The sequence below is a fragment of the Pleurodeles waltl genome, chromosome 8 (assembly GCF_031143425.1).
Source record: "Pleurodeles waltl isolate 20211129_DDA chromosome 8, aPleWal1.hap1.20221129, whole genome shotgun sequence".
Taxonomy (NCBI): Eukaryota; Metazoa; Chordata; class Amphibia; order Caudata; family Salamandridae; genus Pleurodeles; species Pleurodeles waltl.
Genome location: NC_090447.1, coordinates 1,529,051,497 through 1,529,072,988, shown reverse-complemented (window position 1 = coordinate 1,529,072,988; position 21,492 = coordinate 1,529,051,497). Strand labels below are relative to the sequence as shown.

The 21,492-nt window shown below is 47.3% G+C and overlaps 1 protein-coding gene across 3 annotated transcripts in view; it reads left to right on the top strand.

Annotated features, from left to right (window-relative positions):
• Positions 1-21,492, top strand: part of AGPAT3 (1-acylglycerol-3-phosphate O-acyltransferase 3) — a 296,303-nt gene that overhangs the window by 223,815 nt on the left and 50,996 nt on the right. For all 3 annotated transcript variants that reach the window (XM_069202940.1, XM_069202941.1, XM_069202942.1), the window contains one exon: positions 6,755-6,830. In XM_069202940.1, coding sequence (XP_069059041.1) covers positions 6,755-6,830 — 76 coding nt within the window. The remainder of the gene's footprint in view (positions 1-6,754; positions 6,831-21,492) is intronic.

The following is a 21,492-nucleotide window of genomic DNA, read 5'->3' as shown; positions in this document are numbered from 1 at the left end:
CAGGTTTGGGGTCTCTGGCCTCAGTGTACAGGAGTCCATCCTCCCAATAGACCCTATGGGTTCCAGTTTTCTTGCCCTTGGACTCTTCAGCAGCTTGCTGCCTAAGGCCTTCAAGAGAGGGACAGGTTTCTTGTCCCTTACACAGCTCCTCCCTTGAGGGTCCCCCTGGGCCTAAGAGCTCAACCTGATAAGGTTCAAGCTCCAAAGGCTCAGTTCCCTCAGAGGGCAGAACTTCTTCCTGAGAAGAGAGGTTCCCTTTCTTTTGCTGTGTTGCAGTTGGTTTCCCAACTGACTTTCCTGTTCTCTTGGTAGGCTGGGCCATTTTTCCAGACTCCAGCTCTACTTGTTCACCCTGTGCCTTGCATTGTGCTCTTGTTTTCACACACACCAGTTCAGGGATACCCAGCATTGCTGCATGGGTTTTTAGTTCTACCTCAGCCCATGCTGAGGACTCCAGGTCATTTCCAAGCAGACAGTCCACTGGGATATTTGAGGAGACCACCACCTGTTTCAGGCCATTGACCCCTCCCCATTCTAAAGTAACCATTGCCATGGGATGTACTTTTCTCTGATTGTCAGCGTTGGTGACTGTGTAAGTTTTTCCAGTCAGGTATTGGCCAGGGGAAACCAGTTTCTCTGTCACCATGGTGACACTGGCACCTGTATCCCTCAGGCCCTCTATTCTAGTCCCATTAATTAAGAGTTGCTGTCTGTATTTTTGCATGTTAGGCGGCCAGACAGCTAGTGTGGCTAAATCCACCCCACCCTCAGAAACTAGAATAGCTTCAGTGTGAACCCTGATTTGCTCTGGGCACACTGTTGATCCCACTTGGAGACTAGCCATACCAGTGTTACCTGGATGGGAGTTTGGAGTGGAACCTTTCTTGGGACAGGCCTTGTCTCCAGTTTGGTGTCCATGCTGTTTACAGCTATGACACCAGGCCTTTTTGGGATCAAAGTTTTTACCCTTGTACCCATTGTTTTGTGAAGAGGCTCTGGGCCCACCCTCCTGTGCAGGTTTTTGGGGGCCTGTAGAAGACTCTTTACTATTTTTAGTTTTGGTTGTCTCATCACCCTTCCCCTGGGGAGTCTTTGTGACCCCTTTCTTTTGGTCACCCCCTGTTGAAGTCTTGGACACCCTTGTCTTGACCCAATGGTCCGCCTTCTTTCCCAATTCTTGGGGAGAAATTGGTCCTAGGTCTACCAGATGCTGATGCAGTTTATCATTGAAACAATTACTTAACAGGTGTTCTTTCACAAATAAATTGTACAGCCCATCATAATTACTTACACCACTGCCTTGAATCCAACCATCTAGTGTTTTCACTGAGTAGTCAACAAAGTCAACCCAGGTCTGGCTCGAGGATTTTTGAGCCCCCCTGAACCTAATCCTGTACTCCTCAGTGGAGAATCCAAAGCCCTCAATCAGGGTACCCTTCATGAGGTCATAAGATTCTGCATCTTTTCCAGAGAGTGTGAGGAGTCTATCCCTACACTTTCCAGTGAACATTTCCCAAAGGAGAGCACCCCAGTGAGACCTGTTCACTTTTCTGGTTACACAAGCCCTCTCAAAAGCTGTGAACCATTTGGTGATGTCATCACCATCTTCAAATTTTGTCACAATCCCTTTGGGGATTTTTAACATGTCAGGAGAATCTCTGACCCTATTTATATTGCTGCCACCATTGATGGGTCCTAGGCCCATCTCTTGTCTTTCCCTTTCTATGGCTAGGAGCTGTCTCTCTAAAGCCAATCTTTTGGCCATCCTGGCTAACAGGAGGTCATCTTCACTGAGAGCATCCTCAGTGATTTCAGAAATGTGGGACCCTCCTGTGAGGGACTCACTATTTCTGACTAACACAGTTGGAGACAGGACTTGAGGGGTCCTGTTCTCCCTATTTAGGACTGGAGGAGGGACATTGGCCTCCAAGTCACTAATTTCTTCCTCTGTGAGGTCATCATCAGAGGGGTTGGCTTTTTCAAACTCTGCCAACAGCTCCTGGAGCTGAATTTTGGTAGGTCTGGAGCCAATGGTTATTTTTTTGATATTACAGAGAGACCTTAGCTCCCTCATCTTAAGATGGAGGTAAGGTGTGGTGTCGAGTTCCACCACATTCATCTCTGTATCAGACATTATTTTGCTAAGAGTTGGAAGACTTTTTAAAGAATCTAAAACTGTTTCTAGAATCTAATTTCAAACTTTTAACAAACTTTTAAACTCTAAAAGACAATGCTAAACAGGGACTTAACACACAAGGCCCTAGCAGGACTTTTAAGAATTTAGAAAAATTTCAAATTGCAAAAATGAATTTCTAATGACAATTTTGGAATTTGTCGTGTGATCAGGTATTGGCTGAGTAGTCCAGCAAATGCAAAGTCTTGTACCCCACCGCTGATCCACCAATGTAGGAAGTTGGCTCTGTATGTGCTATTTCAAAGTAAGGAATAGCATGCACAGAGTCCAAGGGTTCCCCTTAGAGGTAAAATAGTGGTAAAAATAGATAATACTAATGCTCTATTTTGTGGTAGTGTGGTCGAGCAGTAGGCTTATCCAAGGAGTCGTGTTAAGCATTTGTTGTACATACACAGACAATAAATGAGGTACACACACTCAGAGACAAATCCAGCCAATAGGTTTTTATATAGAAAAATATATTTTCTTAGTTTATTTTAAGAACCACAGGTTCAAATTCTACATGTAATATCTCATTCGAAAGGTATTGCAGGTAAGTACTTTAGGAACTTCAAATCATCAAAATTGCATGTATACTTTTCAAGTTATTCACAAATAGCTGTTTTAAAAGTGGACACAGTGCAATTTTCACAGTTCCTAGGGGAGGTAAGTATTTGTTAGGTTAACCAGGTAAGTAAGACACTTACAGGGCTTAGTTCTTGGTCCAAGGTAGCCCACCGTTGGGGGTTCAGAGCAACCCCAAAGTCACCACACCAGCAGCTCAGGGCCGGTCAGGTGCAGAGTTCAAAGTAGTGCCCAAAACACATAGGCTAGAATGGAGAGAAGGGGGTGCCCCGGTTCCGGTCTGCTTGCAGGTAAGTACCCGCGTCTTCAGAGGGCAGACCAGGGGGGTTTTGTAGGGCACCGGGGGGGACACAAGCCCACACAGAAATTTCACCCTCAGCAGCGCGGGGGCGGCCGGGTGCAGTGTAGAAACAAGCGTCGGGTTCGCAATGTTAGTCTATGAGAGATCTCGGGATCTCTTCAGCGCTGCAGGCAGGCAAGGGGGGGGTTCCTCGGGGAAACCTCCACTTGGGCAAGGGAGAGGGACTCCTGGGGGTCACTTCTCCAGTGAAAGTCCGGTCCTTCAGGTCCTGGGGGCTGCGGGTGCAGGGTCTCTCCCAGGCGTCGGGACTTTGGATTCAAAGAGTCGCGGTCAGGGGAAGCCTCGGGATTCCCTCTGCAGGCGGCGCTGTGGGGGCTCAGGGGGGACAGGTTTTGGTACTCACAGTATCAGAGTAGTCCTGGGGTCCCTCCTGAGGTGTTGGATCTCCACCAGCCGAGTCGGGGTCGCCGGGTGCAGTGTTGCAAGTCTCACGCTTCTTGCGGGGAGCTTGTAGGGTTCTTTCAAGGCTGCTGGAAACAAGGTTGCAGCCTTTCTTGGAGCAGGTCCGCTGTCCTCGGGAGTTTCTTGTCTTTTCGAAGCAGGGGCAGTCCTCAGAGGATGTCGAGGTCGCTGGTCCCTTTGGAAGGCGTCGCTGGAGCAGGATCTTTGGAAGGCAGGAGACAGGCCGGTGAGTTTCTGGAGCCAAGGCAGTTTGTCGTCTTCTGGTCTTCCGCTGCAGGGGTTTTCAGCTAGGCAGTCCTTCTTCTTGTAGTTGCAGGAATCTAATTTTCTAGGGTTCAGGGTAGCCCTTAAATACTAAATTTAAGGGCGTGTTTAGGTCTGGGGGGTTAGTAGCCAATGGCTACTAGCCCTGAGGGTGGGTACACCCTCTTTGTGCCTCCTCCCAAGGGGAGGGGGTCACAATCCTAACCCTGTTGGGGGAATCCTCCATCTGCAAGATGGAGGATTTCTAAAAGTTAGAGTCACTTCAGCTCAGGACACCTTAGGGGCTGTCCTGACTGGCCAGTGACTCCTCCTTGTTTTTCTCATTATTTTCTCCGGCCTTGCCGCCAAAAGTGGGGCCTGGCCGGAGGGGGCGGGCAACTCCACTAGCTGGAGTGTCCTGCTGGGTTGGCACAAAGGAGGTGAGCCTTTGAGGCTCACCGCCAGGTGTGATAATTCCTGCCTGGGGGAGGTGTTAGCATCTCCACCCAGTGCAGGCTTTGTTACTGGCCTCAGAGTGACAAAGGCACTCTCCCCATGGGGCCAGCAACATGTCTCGGTTTGTGGCAGGCTGCTAAAACTAGTCAGCCTACACAGATAGTCGGTTAAGTTTCAGGGGGCACCTCTAAGGTGCCCTCTGTGGTGTATTTTACAATAAAATGTACACTGGCATCAGTGTGCATTTATTGTGCTGAGAAGTTTGATACCAAACTTCCCAGTTTTCAGTGTAGCCATTATGGTGCTGTGGAGTTCGTGTTTGACAGACTCCCAGACCATATACTCTTATGGCTACCCTGCACTTACAATGTCTAAGGTTTTGTTTAGACACTGTAGGGGTACCATGCTCATGCACTGGTACCCTCACCTATGGTATAGTGCACCCTGCCTTAGGGCTGTAAGGCCTGCTAGAGGGGTGGCTTACCTATACTGCATAGGCAGTGAGAGGCTGGCATGGCACCCTGAGGGGAGTGCCATGTCGACTTACTCGTTTTGTCCTCACTAGCACACACAAGCTGGCAAGCAGTGTGTCTGTGCTGAGTGAGAGGTCTCCAGGGTGGCATAAGACATGCTGCAGCCCTTAGAGACCTTCCTTGGCATCAGGGCCCTTGGTACTAGAAGTACCAGTTACAAGGGACTTATCTGGATGCCAGGGTCTGCCAATTGTGGATACAAAAGTACAGGTTAGGGAAAGAACACTGGTGCTGGGGCCTGGTTAGCAGGCCTCAGCACACTTTCAATTGTAAACATAGCATCAGCAAAGGCAAAAAGTCAGGGAGCAACCATGCCAAGGAGGCATTTCCTTACACTTCCCTTTTCCTGCAAAGAATTATTCTCGGATTTTCATAGAGATGAATTTGTCCTTGGGATTCTTCGATCCTGTCTGCCAACGGTTCATTTAGATCTGAGTGAAGTGGGATGTTCCAAGTTTTTCTAAAATTGGGTTGTGAAAGGTCTCCTCACAGCCTGGATAACAGAATGTGGCTGTGTGGTCCTTCCTCTTAGTTACCTGTGGTAGCCCTAACCCAGACAACCAGATTTGAGATACTTTGCTATAAGATGTATCTTGTTGCTATAGAACAGCTCCCATGAGCAAAGATATCCTCACAGGTAGATCATAAGTCAGCATTGCCTAGTTAGCAAAATGGCATGAATGGGGGGGGACCCTTGAGGCCTTACCATCACAGGTTTTCAATGTTAAGTATCCCACTCAAGTTTGAGAGTTCAGGGAGAGTACTTAAGATTGTTCCCCTCAATAATCCAGGGCCAGTGTTGTGGTATAGCTGATGCATTGTCTAACTGACTTTAAAAAACACTTTTGCTAAGTGTTAGCTAGTATACCTGGTGTAACAGATTGGACATGATCAGGAGAGCTCTTGCAGCTGAGTTTTGGGTGCATTGGAGCTTGGAGACAAAGTTGACCGCATTTCCAGAAGTTGATCCTTGGTTGCACAAAGCTATTCCCAGCCATGAGATGATCGGATAAAGATACGATGGAACAATCCTGCTCGGCTCCATTGGTGATAAAGGCAGGATTTCAGAGTGGTAGATTCCTGGTGTATTAGGGGGGCCCTCTGTGTTTTCCATCATACCCTGTATTCTCACCACCTGTACTGGTTTTGGAAACAGGCATCCTCTGCGTGATGCGGGCATTCTGCAAGAGAAGTAGGCAAAGGAGAAGAATCTGGAGAGTTGGGCTGAGAGGTACAAAGCGTTCCACTGGTTGTGGGATTCAGTAAGTTTATATCCATCCATCCTCTGACCACCTCTAATGCATGGGTAACACCTTACAGCACCAATGATGATCTCTGTAAACTGAGGATGATCTGGGTGTTGTCTGCTTGCATTGAGAATGTGAGCTGAAACCTGTCAGGTGTTGTCAGAGTGAAAGAAGGTAGATTAAAAAGTAACCAGGCATTCCCTAAGACACTGGCTTCTTGTCAGACATAGTGGCTCCAGTCATTCTGCATCAATCTAAGTCGGACCCACGGAATACGTGATTGACTGTTTAAATCGCATCTGATCGATATAATGAAATCATTGCACCAACACCCCAGTATGGACCACCATCATTACATTACCAGCAGCCGAGGTAATAACGACCTCGGGCTCCGTCCGGGACAGAATCCTGACTGATATTAGTCTAACATTCCAAAGGTTTAATTACAGTTTGCGAGTGACTAATTGCTACTTTCTCCAGTAATTTCCCAGGACAAAGCAACAAAGATATTGGTAGGACGATGCCAATGGTTTCTACCCCATAATAGGCAAAGTAAAAGCTGGCAGTTTTGATGCCAGTTTTATTTCCTTTTATTTTGTACTTAATAGTGGAATCCTTATTTGCGATGTTTGCTTCTTTAATATAGATTCAGAGTTTTTCTATAGAGCCATGGTTTGTCTATTATTTTTAACCCCAGTTTAGAGTTGACATCTCACAAGTTTTCTCTCTATCCCTTACCTTATCCTCAATTCAGGAGGTTTCCTTTGGAAGAGATTCCTGAAGATGAGAAGGAGGCAGCCTCCTGGCTTCACAAACTGTATCAAGAGAAGGTAAGAAAAGCCTGCTTTAACTTCTCAGTTCACATATGCTTTCCTACTCCAGAGGGAGTTGGGTTGAAGCCAGAAGATTTTTACTTATGGAGGAAACATTCTGACCCCACTTCCTAGATGATGGAATCTAGCCAGTGTGAATCTAGAATAATTCATTAGTTTAGTTTGCAGCATGAATCTGTTGTATATTTACTTGATGTCTAATGTGCCATCTAGTGCTTGATCGAAATAATGGATTTGTTTTCTTTGTTGGTATCGGCACTACGAGTGTCTGTAGTAAGACGTCTCTGACGTCAGCAATACCCCACAATACATCAAACGACCCAGTGAAAGATTAAAATTGTCAAGGAAGATGACAAAAGACTGGAGAATAACTTGAGAGTGGTGTACAGTTTGAGAAGGACACTTTTTCAGGATAATGCTTCCATCAGATTGTCAAGAGAATATATGTCAGTTGTAGCAATCAAGGTTTATGGTAATTAAAACGTCTCCCTTTCAGTTTTGTCAAAGTTGCAACTGTTGGTTTCCTTGGGTTGTCAAAAGGCCAAGTGTATAACCGGTCTTTACCGCAGGAGCATGAATTGTGGAAGATTCAAGCCTAGGACGTTAGAAACCTGGAGAGTGAAATGCTGGGCTCTTCAGAGGGTATATTGGCAGATACAAGATCAGCTGAATACTATTACTGGAGTCCTACATGGTTCCCAAATTGGACAGGTCAATTTTACACAAATGACCAAACACAGACAGGTCAGTGATTACTTCCATGGTTCTGATGGATGGGCAGTGTTTCGACTGGGTCCTCCTTGTGAACCTTTTCTTTGGGGTACTGGGGCAGTCATTGGTTACAGGGCAGAATCCTATGTAGTGCAAACTCCAGTATCTAACTCTAGTTAGATAACCAAGTTACATCCTTTGCACTCTCGACTCTGTGATGGTAGCAATGTATGGTGGTTTATAGTTCAGAAAAAATGTATTTACTGGTGAGTAATTAAAGTACTAAAACAGGTATATACCTAAGGTTGCTCACTCCAAGAAAGAACCTCAAATGTTATTTTAGACTCTGTGCTGGGCATCTGCTAACACTTGCCCTGTGGCTGATTGCATAATGTGCTGATTTTTTTGTGCATCAATTCTGGGATGTTCAAGAGCGCTTGTGACATCAGCTTTTACAGAAACCTTTTGTACTGACAAATGCTAAGGTGGTATGAGTGTGGGAACTGTGAACCCATCTCTCATCCTGCACCAGCTCTTGCTGTCACTCTGGTAATGTGCTAAGGAGAAGTCACTGGTGCTCCCTTAAAGTCTTGGGGATTTGGAGGGGGGATTTTTAGGCTTTTTTGCAATAGTAAAAGCAACTGTACAAACATAACTATACAGATATGGCATCTGTACATCAGCCAACTAGAAGGTTGACACGCTTGGTTTTAGTGTAGTCTTAAAACCCAGCATCCAATCACGAGTGTCTGTTAAGGATCACAGTTGAAAATAAGTTTACAGCCTAACTGTTTATTATTGTTTTGTGTTTAGTAAATTAATTTTATTATCTAAACTTTATTACAATTATTAAAATGATCGGCTGGACTAATGAACTAGAATTCACTAAATTTGTTCAAGGTGCTTTTTACCTATATCTTAAAATCCACTGGTCACAGAAGTTACTGGTGGGTTAGGTCAGACTGCATCTATAAATTACTTATTGATAACCCCCACCTATCCATCAGAACCATGGACGGGTTTGTCAATCTTGCATGTCATCTGAATGGGTTTCTAGAGACATGCAGGTGACATTCAGGCCTAATAAACCTGTCCTTGGAAACCTGTGTGATTACTCTTTTTGTTTTCCTTTACCCTGTGTTTTTACTTCTGTGAATTAGACAAACATACATCCCTGCCAGCCAGGTGCCAAGAGACCTTGAAAATTATACCCCAGTCTGAGTGAGAGTAGCTGCTGCCCTCAGCCCAAGATATGCATCGCCTGGTGGTGGTTGTGGTGGCAGCTTGATTACGATTCATTCACTGTTGGGAAATTGCCCACTGGCTCTTTCAAGTAGTCTTTACAGTACCCATAATTGAGATGCCTTTCCTTATCTTGTCTATGCCACATATTAAGGAGATATATTGTACGTATGTGTGTTGTGTGGTTAACATTTGAATTAGAGAATGGTGGGGTACATTTGGACTTTGTGTGCTGCACACAGGAGATCTCCTTTGTGTTTGAGTTAGTGAATTCCAACTTGGACATCCCAGTCTAAACCTATACCTTCCCATCCCACTCGCTAAAATGTGTGTACCCGGTTGGTGGGGGAGTTCTTTAAGCTTTGTCCTTTCTCCCAGTCTAGGCGTACCCTGCAACTCCTCCCCTTTCTTCTGAGCCCCATCTCTGACTTCTGCCCACGGGTGGTTGGAGGGATGTCTCCAGGACATGCCCTCTGTCTGTGTAGGCGTTCCCTCCCAAGCTGAACCTCTTCTCCTCCCCTTTGAGTCCCCCCTCTCTGAACTCTGCATATCAGCTGGGTGTATGTCCTTTGACCGATTTTAGACTTCTCCTGCCAGGGGGAAACGCCGCTCATTTGTTTTCCTCCTCTCTGAACTGTGCATGTCTGGTGGATGTGGGAGGTCTCAAGGCAATGCCATTTGTCCGAGTATAGGTGTCTCTTTCTTGGGTGAAACTTCCTTCGTGTAAAGTGCTTGCCTGCAGTGGTAACGGACTAAACAAAAAGGCATGAAGCAGGCTGTACAATTAGGAATACACACAACCAAAATTGAGGAAATGATAATATTTTATTAAACTGCTCCTGCTGCATTCCAACCGAGTAAACAAACCTCTAATGTGGTACTGATGAGGCCCGTGTGAACAAAGAGCAGCCGAGATGGAGTTCCTCTAACAAGAAAGCGGCATCCTGTGTTAATGTCCATGACCTCTCCATTCAGTTAAAAAAAAAAGAACATAACCAAAAAGACTGAAGACTTCTCCTTTTTCTCCTATTCTGACTTCCTCATACTGGCTGGATGCAGGAAGTCTCTAACCATGCCCTGGGTACCTGTGTAGATGACCCCTGCCTGAGTGGAAAACCCTCCCCCTTCCCATTCCCTCCCTTTGCAACAGAGGTAGATTCAGGCCTCGGTCTGAAGCCAATATGCATTACACATGAACCAATCAGAACTTAGCTCGGAGGGTCCCCACCTTGAAGAGGGTGAGGGGCTTGCATGTCTCAGTAATCTGGAGAGCTATGCTGGGGGGAGCTTAGATTCATGGTAGGGTCACCCTAGCCAGACTAGTCAAAGGATAGAGACCAGATGAAGCACAGTCCACTGGTACTCTAGTGTGGGGGTGGGCACAAGGACAGCCTTGTCCGATGAAAAGCATTTGTTATGTAAACAGCAGCCACACCCACTACATCTTCTGGGCACAGTGTCTGAGTGACTTCTCCAGTTTCTACAGGAGACCTTCATGACTGACAGTAGTCAAAACGCAAGGAAACTATGGGCGGTTTGAAAGAAGTTCTGAGTGTCACATGCAAGACCAGAATGGGATTCTGGAACATACGGACTATGTATGACACAGGAAAGCTGGCTGAAGTAACATCTGAGATGAGGCGCTATAGTCTACAGATCCTGGGATAAGTAAAAGTCTGGGCACAGGAATTGACAGAATGAAAACCACCACAGAAGAGACAGCACTGCACTCAGAAAGGGATGATTTCCAGCATTGTGAAGAAGTAGCCCTCATCCTGAGCAAGAGGAAAGAAAATTGCCTAATTTAGTGAAAGCCATAGAACAGCAGACTCAATGGCAGCCAGGTTAAAAGCCAGACACACAAACACCACCATTATCCAGTGGTATGATCCAAGAAATAACACCAAGAAATCAGGCAAGGGCATATGTACCAATAGATGCAAGCCGACCTTAAAGCAGTGTCGAACCATGACCTGAAGATTGTGATTGGAGACTGGAATGCTAAGTGGGAAATGGCAAAACGAACCATGACAGAGCTATGGGAAAGGAAGGTTATGGAACAATGAATGGCAATGGAGAAAGACTTAGAACTTTAGTGCCACAAATAACCAGATCGTAGGGGGAGCTCTTTCAGCACCTCGATATTCACAAACTAACTTGGTGCTCTCCCAGTGGCAGAGACCGAAAACGAATTGACCACCTGATAAGCAGCATCTGGAGACTCTAACTGCAAGAAGCCAGAGCGAGGACAGGAGCGGATGTCAGCAATGATCACAATCTAGTGATTGCTGTTGTCAAACAGATGGTCAGAAAAACAGAACACAATGTCAGGGCGACACCAATGTGGCAAAATTATGTGGCCCCGAGAACGAAAAGGCATTTGTCTTATGAATCGAAAACCGGTTCCAGCTCCTGGCAAACCCATAAGATCAGTCTGAGCCAGCTGCAAATGCAGTCAACAGGCAATGGGAACCGGTTTCGTCAATATATGTGAAGAGCAGTGAAACATTCCTGGGGACCAAGACAAGAAAGAGTAAAAAATGAATAAGATGAGACACAGAGAAAGCTATTGAAGACCGGAGGGCAGAAAAAAACTCATGAAGGCCAAATCTGAGAGGCTGAAGAAGTACAAGCAACAGTACAAAGTAAACAGAGCAGTCAACAGAATAGCAAGAGCAGGCAAGGAGGTGTACATGGATAACCGTTCCAGCCAAGCGGAGGAGGCAGCCATTAGAGGAGATCAGGAAGATAGCGGTAAATCCCGTGCAATATACAACACCCCTATCATGGACCAGCAAAGCAGACTGCTCACAACATAGAAAAAGAGCAGGGCGCACGCTGGGCCTAGCACTTCAAAAATGTCTAACAGGCCACTTCCAACAAGCAAAACTGACTTAAGAAGCATAGACAGTCTTGGATGTGGAAACCACAGAAAAAAAATTGTCAATGCCTAAAAGGTCCTGAGCAACACACCTAAATGCTGAAATTGTCATGGAAGACACAAACATTAGTCTAGCTCCTCCAACCATTGTTTATATCAATTTGGGAGAGTACGAAAGTACCAGATGACTGTATCATCGTCAAGATGCCAACTGTATCAACGGCATGAAATTACCATTCTCTCAATCCAGAGTAAAATCCTGCCAAAGATCATTATTCAGCACATTTCTGATGCCACGGAAAAGCGGTTAAGAAAAGACCAGGATGAGTTCTGCAAGGGCAGCGGATGCGTTGATCAGTGTCTGTCTTATACTCTACTCAACTTCATAGAGCAGTGCATGGAGTGGTATAGATAGCTGTAAATCAGTTTAATTGGTCTTGGGAAAGCCTTTGACAGTATCCACGTGACAGCCTCTGATGTATACTGAGAGCCTATGGCATACCGCAACAGATAGTTCTCTTCAAGAGCTTCTATGTTGATTTTACCTCTAAAGCAGATGATGGAGAGTTTAGCTTCGAAAGCTAGACCGGTTTGAGACTGGGATGGATGATGTTAATAAACGTCACCAACCTGTCCGTCTTCCTCACCAATAACCTGAGAAGACTCTTGAGCATTTTCTGGCCGTAAACCTTCTCCAAAGAACTTCTCACCAGATGCTTGTATGGGAGCATAGACACGTTGAGTATGAGAAAAAGATGGAGATGGATAGGACACATCATTAAAAAAAACAAGACTCCATCACAAGAAAAGCTCTTTTAGACCCCAGAAGAGAAACGGAAGGGAAGTAGGCCAACTGCGCAAACAGAAATGAAGACCCCGAACCACAGCTGGGGAACTGTACAGAAACTTGCCGTAGAAGGACAGAAATAGAGGTCATTTATTGCTGCCCTACATGCCTGTCTGCATAACTGACAGCTGTTAAGACAGCAAACACTGGTTTCAGAAGCCCGCACAATCTGGCCACGACAAGAAGAGGGACCGCCCAGAGCTGTTAGCCAAGGAGACGAGTTACAGGTGCCAGGCAGAGTGACTTTATCACCCATTAACACAACGCAATACCTTGTTTACTATCAGAACTGAATCGGAGACTCCAGACAGATGGAGATCACCCAGAAGTCATAAGATCACCGCAGCCCAACTGCACAGGAGGAACCAGTAAATGGCAAAACTTCATATGAGTTGTGGAGATGCAGCATTGCATTTTGGCAATGAAAGTGGTGTGCATCACTGTAAAGAAATGGCTCCCTGTTGCAGTTACCCCCCACTTTTTGCTTGATACTGATACTGATGCTGACTTGACTGAGAAGTGTGCTGGGACCCTGCTAACCAGGCCCCAGCACCAGTGTTCTTTCACCTAAAATGTACCATTGTTTCCACATTTGGAACAACCCTGGCATCTAGGTAAGTCCCTTGTAACTGGTACCCCTGGTACCAAGGGCCCTGATGCCAGGGAAGGTCTTTAAGGGCTGCAGCATGTCTTATGCCACCCTAGGGACCCCTCACTCAGCACAGACACACTGCTTGCCAGCTTGTGTGTGCTGGTGGGGAGAAAATGACTAAGTCGACATGGCACTCCCCTCAGGGTGCCATGCCAACCTCCCACTACCTGTGGCATAGGTAAGTCACCCCTCTAGTAGGCCTTACAGCCCTAAGGCAGGGTGCACTATACCACAGGTGGGGGCATATGTGCATGAGCACTATGCCCCTACAGTGTCTAAGCAAAACCTTAGACATTGTAAGTGCAGGGTAGCCATAAGAGTATATGGGCTGGGAGTCTGTCAAAAACGAACTCCACAGCTCCATAATTGCTACACTGAATACTGGGAAGTTTAGTATCAAACTTCTCAGAATAATAAACCCACACTGATGCCAGTGTTGGATTTATTAAAAAAATGCACACAGAGGGCATCTTAGAGATACCCCCTGTATTTTACCCAATTGTTCAGTGCAGGACTGACTGGTCTGTGCCAGCCAGCTGCTGAGAGACGAGTTTCTGACCCCATGCGGTGAGAGCCTTTGTGCTCTCTGAGGACAGAAACAAAGCCTGCTCTGGGTGGAGGTGCTTCACACCTCCCCCCTGCAGGAACTGTAACACCTAGCAGTGAGCTTCAAAGGCTCAAGCTTCGTGTTACAATGCCCCAGGGCACTCCAGCTAGTAGAGATGCCCGCCTCCTGGACCCAGCCCCCACTTTTGGCGGCAAGTCCAGGAGAGATAATGAGAAAAACAAGGAGGAGTCACTGGCCAGTCAGGACAGCCCCTAAGGTGTCCTGAGCTGAGGTGACTCTGACTTTTAGAAATCCTCCATCTTGTAGAAGGAGGATTACCCCAATAGGGATAGGAATGTGACCCCCTCCCCTTGGGAGGAGGCACAAAGAGGGTGTACCCACCCTCAGGGCTAGTAGCCATTGGCTACTAACTCCCCAGACCTAAACACGCCCTTAAATTTAGTATTTAAGGGCTCCCCTGAACCTAAGAATTTAGATTCCTGCAACTTACCTGAAGAAGGACTGCTGAGCTGAAAAACTCCTGCAGAGGAAGAACAGAAGACACCAACTGCTTTGGCTCCAGACTTACCGGCCTGTCTCCTGCCTTCCAAAGAAACCTGCTCCAGCGACGCTTTCCAAGGGACCAGCGACCTCTGAATCCTCTGAGGACTGCCCAGCTTCAAGAAAGACTAGAAACTCCCGAGGACAGCGGCACTGCTCCAAGAGAACTGCAACTTTGTTACAAGGAGCAGATTTAAAGACCCCTGCAACTCCCCGCAAGAAGCGTGAGACTTGCAACACTGCACCCGGCGACCCAGACTCGACTGGTGAAGAACAACCAACTCAGGGAGGACCCTCTGGCGACTCTACGACTGTGAGTAACCAAAGTTGTCCCCCCCTGAGCCCCCACAGCGACGCCTGCAGAGGGAATCCCCAGGCTCCCCCTGACCGCGACTGTCTGAACTCCATTTCCCGACGGCTGGAAAAGACCCTGCACCCGCAGCCCCCAGCCCCTAAAGAAACTGAACTTCTGTGCAGGAGTGACCCCCAGGAGGCCCTCTCCCTTGCCCAGGTGGTGGCTACCCCGAGAAGCCCCCCCCCCTTGCCTGCCTGCATCGCTGAAGAGACCCCTTGGTCTCCCATTGAAAACTAAAGGAAACCCGACGATTGTTTGCACACTGCACCCGGCCGCCCCCGCTCTGCTGAGGGTGTACTTTGTGTGGACTTGTGTCCCCCCCCCGGTGCCCTACAAAACCCCCCTGGTCTGCCCTCCGAAGACGCGGGTACTTACCTGCTGGCAGACTGGAACCGGGGCACCCCCTTCTCTCCATTGAAGCCTATGTGTTTTGGGCACCTCTTTGACCTTTGCACCTGACCGGCCCTGAGCTGCTGGTGTGATAACTTTGGGGTTGCTCTGAACCCCCAACGGTGGGCTACCTTGGACCAAAAACTGAAACCTGTAAGTGACTTACTTACCTGTTAAAACTAACATTACTTTACCTCCCCTAGGAACTGTGAAAATTGCACTGTGTCCACTTTTAAAACAGCTTATTGTGTTTTATGACAAAAGTATACATGCTAATGTAATGATTTAAAGTTCCTAAAGTACTTACCTGCAATACCTTTCACATGAGATATTACATGTAGAATTTGAACCTGTGGTTCTTAAAATAAACTAAGAAAATATATTTTTCTATAACAAAACCTATTGGCTGGATTTGTCTCTGAGTGTGTGTTCCTCATTTATTGCCTGTGTGTATGTACAACAAATGCTTAACACTACTCCTTTGATAAGCCTACTACTCGACCACACTACCACAAAATAGAGCATTAGTATTATCTCTTTTTGCCACTATCTTACCTCTAAGGGGAACCCTTGGACTCTGTGCATGCTATTCCTTACTTTGAAATAGCACATACAGAGCCAACTTCCTACATTGCACAGGAGGAACCAGTAAATGGCAAAACTTCATATGAGTTGTGGAGATGCAGCATTGCATTTTGGCAATGAAAGTGGTGTGCATCACCTTTGCAGATCCATGCTTTAACCCCGTGCAGCCTCTATCCATGCCTATAGAGCCCCATTGGGACCAGAAGGTTGTTACCCTGAACACCAGGAACAAGGCGTTTTCTTGCTGGATACTGGGTAGCATCTTGTGTGGGCATTGTTGTTTACCACTGACTGAGAGCCAATTAAAACAAATTCCTTCTGTGCTCAATACGCACTTCACCCTCTCAGAGTAGAGAGCAGCAGTTGAGGTTTACTCAGGAGGTGGAGGGGTTAGGTCCAGGACAACACAATAAATAACAGCCAGTAACCTCAATGTTGCTTTACAGTGCTTTACACAAAAAGGTCCTTGGGTCCACTCTAGCATTGAAGGGGTTGAGTAAAAATGTCACCCCAGAAATGTGAAACTGACGCCCACCGCCTCGACCATGAGGACCCAACCCAGCAGAGAGTTTGTAATGCTCTTGGGATTAGAAATGACCATGGTTCCAGCCGCTGGTGCCCAATGTAGGAAGTTGGCTCTGTATGTGCTATTTCAAAGTAAGGAATAGCATGCACAGAGTCCAAGGGTTCCCCTTAGAGGTAAAATAGTGGTAAAAAGAGATAATACTAATGCTCTATTTTGTGGTAGTGTGGTCGAGCAGTAGGCTTATCCAAGGAGTAGTGTTAAGCATTGGTTGTACATACACATAGACAATAAATGAGGTACACACACTGACAAATCCAGCCAATAGGTTTTGTTATAGAAAAATATCTTTTCTTAGTTTATTTTAAGAACCACAGGTTCAAATTTAACATGTAATATCTTGTTTGAAAGGTATTGCAGGTAAGTACATTAGGAACTTTGAATCATTTCAATTGTATGTATACTTTTCAAGTTATTCACAAATAGCTATTTTAAAAGTGGACACTTAGTGCAATTTTCACAGTTCCTGGGGGAGGTAAGTTTTTGTTAGTTTTACCAGGTAAGTAAGACACTTACAGGGTTCAGTTCTTGGTCCAAGGTAGCCCACCGTTGGGGGTTCAGAGCAACCCCAAAGTCACCACACCAGCAGCTCAGGGCCGGTCAGGTGCAGAGTTCAAAGTGGTGCCCAAAACGCATAGGCTGCAATGGAGAGAAGGGGGTGCCCCGGTTCCGGTCTGCTTGCAGGTAAGTACCCGCGTCTTCGGAGGGCAGACCAGGGGGGTTTTGTAGGGCACCGGGAGGGACACAAGCCCACACAGAAATTTCACCCTCAGCGGCGCGGGGGCAGCCGGGTGCAGTGTTGGAACAAGCGTCGGGTTCGCAATGGAAGTCAATGAGAGATCAAGGGATCTCCTCAGCGCTGCAGGCAGGCAAGGGGGGGCTTCCTCGGGGAAACCTCCACTTGGGCAAGGGAGAGGGACTCCTGGGGGTCACTTCTGCAGTGAAAGTCCGGTCCTTCAGGTCCTGGGGGCTGCGGGTGCAGGGTCTTTTCCAGGCGTCGGGACTTAGGTTTCAGAGAGTCGCGGTCAGGGGAAGCCTCGGGATTCCCTCTGCAGGCGGCGCTGTGGGGGCTCAGGGGGGACAGGTTTTGGTACTCACAGTCGTAGAGTAGTCCGGGGGTCCTCCCTGAGGTGTTGGTTCTCCACCAGCCGAGTCGGGGTCGCCGGGTGCAGTGTTGCAAGTCTCACGCTTCTTGCGGGGAGTTGCAGGGTTCTTTAAAGCTGCTTCTTGAAACAAAGTTGCAGTCTTTTTGGAGCAGGTCCGCTGTCCTCGGGAGTTTCTTGTCGTCGTCGAAGCAGGGCAGTCCTCAGAGGATTCAGAGGTCGCTGGTCCCTTTGGAAGGCGTCGCTGGAGCAGAGTTCTTTGGAAGGCAGGAGACAGGCCGGTGAGTTTCTGGAGCCAAGGCAGTTGTTGTCTTCTGGTCTTCCTCTGCAGGGGTTTTCAGCTGGGCAGTCCTTCTTCTTGTTGTTGCAGGAATCTAATTTTCTAGGGTTCAGGGTAGCCCTTAAATACTAAATTTAAGGGCGTGTTTAGGTCTGGGGGGTTAGTAGCCAATGGCTACTAGCCCTGAGGGTGGGTACACCCTCTTTGTGCCTCCTCCCAAGGGGAGGGCGGTCACAATCCTAACCCTATTGGGGGAATCCTCCATCTGCAAGATGGAGGATTTCTAAAAGTTAGTCACCTCAGCTCAGGACACCTTAGGGGCTGTCCTGACTGGCCAGTGACTCCTCCTTGTTATTCTCATTATTTTCTCCGGCCTTGCCGCCAAAAGTGGGGGCCGGGGCCGGAGGGGGCGGGCAACTCCACTAGCTGGAGTGTCCTGCGGTGCTGTGACAAAGGGGTGAGCCTTTGAGGCTCACCGCCAGGTGTTACAGCTCCTGCCTGGGGGAGGTGTTAGCATCTCCACCCAGTGCAGGCTTTGTTACTGGCCTCAGAGTGACAAAGGCACTCTCCCCATGGGGCCAGCAACATGTCTCTAGTGTGGCAGGCTGCTGGAACTAGTCAGCCCACACAGACAGTCGGTTAAGTTTCAGGGGGCACCTCTAAGGTGCCCTCTGGGGTGTATTTTGCAATAAAATGTACACTGGCATCAGTGTGCATTTATTGTGCTGAGAAGTTTGATACCAAACTTCCCAGTTTTCAGTGTAGCCATTATGGTGCTGTGGAGTTCGTGTTTGACAAACTCCCAGACCATATACTCTTATGGCTACCCTGCACTTACAATGTCTAAGGTTTTGTTTAGACACTGTAGGGGTACCATGCTCATGCACTGGTACCCTCACCTATGGTATAGTGCACCCTGCCTTAGGGCTGTAAGGCCTGCTAGAGGGGTGACTGACCTATACTTGCATAGGCAGTGAGAGGCTGGCATGGCACCCTGAGGGGAGTGCCATGTCGACTTACTCGTTTTGTTCTCACTAGCACATACAAGCTGGTAAGCAGTGTGTCTGTGCTGAGTGAGAGGTCTCCAGGGTGGCATAAGACATGCTGCAGCCCTTAGAGACCTTCCTTGGCATCAGGGCCCTTGGTACTAGAAGTACCAGTTACAAGGGACTTATCTGGATGCCAGGGTCTGCCAATTGTGGATACAAAAGTACAGGTTAGGGAAAGAACACTGGTGCTGGGGCCTGGTTAGCAGGCCTCAGCACACTTTCAATTGTAAACATAGCATCAGCAAAGGCAAAAAGTCAGGGGGCAACCATGCCAAGGAGGCATTTCCTTACACCCAATAAGGGGCAAAGTCTAACACCCACACTACTTGTTCAACTCCTGCCCAGCGGTTCTGTCTGGAAGGTAGCAGATGACTTGTGAGCTACTTCTCCCTAGATGAGTCCTCTGGGGCCCTTTTCCTTTAGAGACTTGTACGTAGGAATCTACTACTTTTGGTCGAGCTTTCTTCCAGTGGCACCCAAGAGACGCAGTCATGATTTCACTATTTTAGAGATGGGTACTAGCTGTGTCTTCAACCATCTCTCTGAAACTATAAGGACTAGCACTATAGTTCAAATGGTTGTGCAGTCAACCTACTTTCTCCAACCAGCAGAACTGAACCTTATGGATGATGGTACCAGAAGGCTTCTAACCTGTTAGTCAGCTTATACTTGGAGTTGTGAGCCTCTGCATCCAAATATCTGGTCAGTGGAGGTAGTTTGGTTGTATCCTTATACCGAAGAACACAGAACAGGGCCACGCATGTGCCTTTCATTGTTGGTTATGTGACTCTGGCACAGTTTCCAATGACCTCCACATTGTGAATTCTGATATTTCTGATTCTTGGTGGTACTAGGGCACATGTGACATCTCTGTGCTGTGGGGGCTCCCAAGCTGTGGAGCCTGCTCTGTTCTGACACAGCCCCTTCCTGACTCCCATAGGGCAACCCTTAATCCCTCTTTCTGGCCAAGCAAATTCACTTGTTTGAAATGGGACTGCACTAGAGGCGAATAAGGTGCATATGTGTATTCTGAAGGCCCATAAGGCAATATAAAAGTTCCGGGAACTTCTGAGATGCCACTCACTCTTCAGTATTTTCCAGGCCCCTGTGAGCTTCTTCATGAGCTCCTCACAGATTCCTGGAAGATGTTAAACAGCGTCGAACCGGAGCACTTAAAGTTCCATTCCATCCCAGAGGCAACATGAGCCCTTCATTGATTTTGTATTTGGCTAAATGTACATGGATCAATGTTTCCAATGTAATATTTATAGAGTGATGCTGAAATAAGATATAGAAGGCATCTACTGCAAAACATCAGTAGTCGTTGCTTGGTCTAGACGTTCGCAGCAAGAAACATATAAACTTCGTAACACAGTGTTCCTGGCTTCTTTAAGGGCAGACTTTCCTAATCCTATACATGGTGACAGGGTTGCATTGTGCAGAAGGTTTCCACATTGAAGCTGTGCTTAATTTGAACCAGTGGTTTCCGGTGCTTGACACCAGCACTTAATTCTTAGCACCAGCGCTTGTGGCAGCATGCCACATGGTGGCGCTGTCTGCCAAATTTGGGTAGGAGCACAACAGCTGTTTATTAATTAATTGAAAAAACACATTAACAATCCCTAAAGTGCGCCACCAAAGCCTTCCGTATAGCTTTGGGGGCTTTGAGTATGAATTGCCGCACTTGTAGGAATGTGATGGTCAGTAGTTGTGCAGGTCCTGTGATTGCAGCTTGCACGTCCTCCTGACGAGGGCCTGGCACTTATTGTTCAAGTTAACCGCTGCAGTGAAGATGGTTTACCTCGCTTTCCATACTGGAGTCGGTGTTATCTTACTCCTACCTATGAGGCTGGTGGTTTTAGTTTGGTTAGAATGCCCTGGCTAGGAGCTTTCTGGCTGCTGCCTCCTGGTTAAAAAGCATCTGGCTTCCATGTACACAGCCAATAGCCACATCCCAACCAGAGTCCCCCTTCGCCTTGTTTAACAGTTCACGGTTCAAAGACCATTTGTAGGTTCAGTAAATGCCAGTTTTTCAGATCCCTTTTACCGTCACCAAAAAGAAGAATGCATTATACGTTATGCGTTGCTGCCAACAAACTTCTAGGATTAATGTGGAAGACGAACTGAGCGAGTCCAAAGCCCAGGAACTGGCAACTTGTGCAGCCTTCAGGAGCACGGGCAGCAGAAAACACTTGCACTGTAGGAACCGAGTCACCTTTGGAGATTGGGGCTAATGACTTGTGCTTGACCAGGCAAGTTAGGGAGCAGCCTACATATGCTTGCCAGGGTCCACCTCTACTAAAGTTGGCAGCCGGGATAACGACTGCCGTGCTGTGTAAACCATTTCCGGCTCATAGTCAGTGGTCAAGCAAACTGTGGGCCAGGGGTTGATGTTTCTTCTCTTGACTCATCAGTGTTCCCTGTAAAGTTTACGGCTTTTTTTCTGATGGTGAACTGATGTGCCTTTAGCATTGAACTGCCTTCTAGCATAGAGGGTGCAGCCCAAAAGCAGGATTGCTGCCACGTGCATGATGTTTTATCAGACGCACCAAACGTGATGGGTGAATGCTTAGAGTAAGTCTAACCACTGCCACTGCTCCGGTAGCATTCCAACTCGATCATTCTTTTGTCCACAATACCTCCTCAGACCAGACCCATCCATATGCAAATCAGTCTTGGTTATGCTCCAATAGGAACAGTCCAGCCGGAACTGCCAAGCCCTCTTAACCAGAACAGAAACAACCCAGGACCTGTATCAGCCCGATTATGGCTCTTCCATTGCGTGTTGCTTGGTTTCAGTGGTACATTTGTTTTATAGCTTTTTTATTTTTTAATATATCTTATTTTGTCAAGTAGGCCTGCCGTTTGTGCAC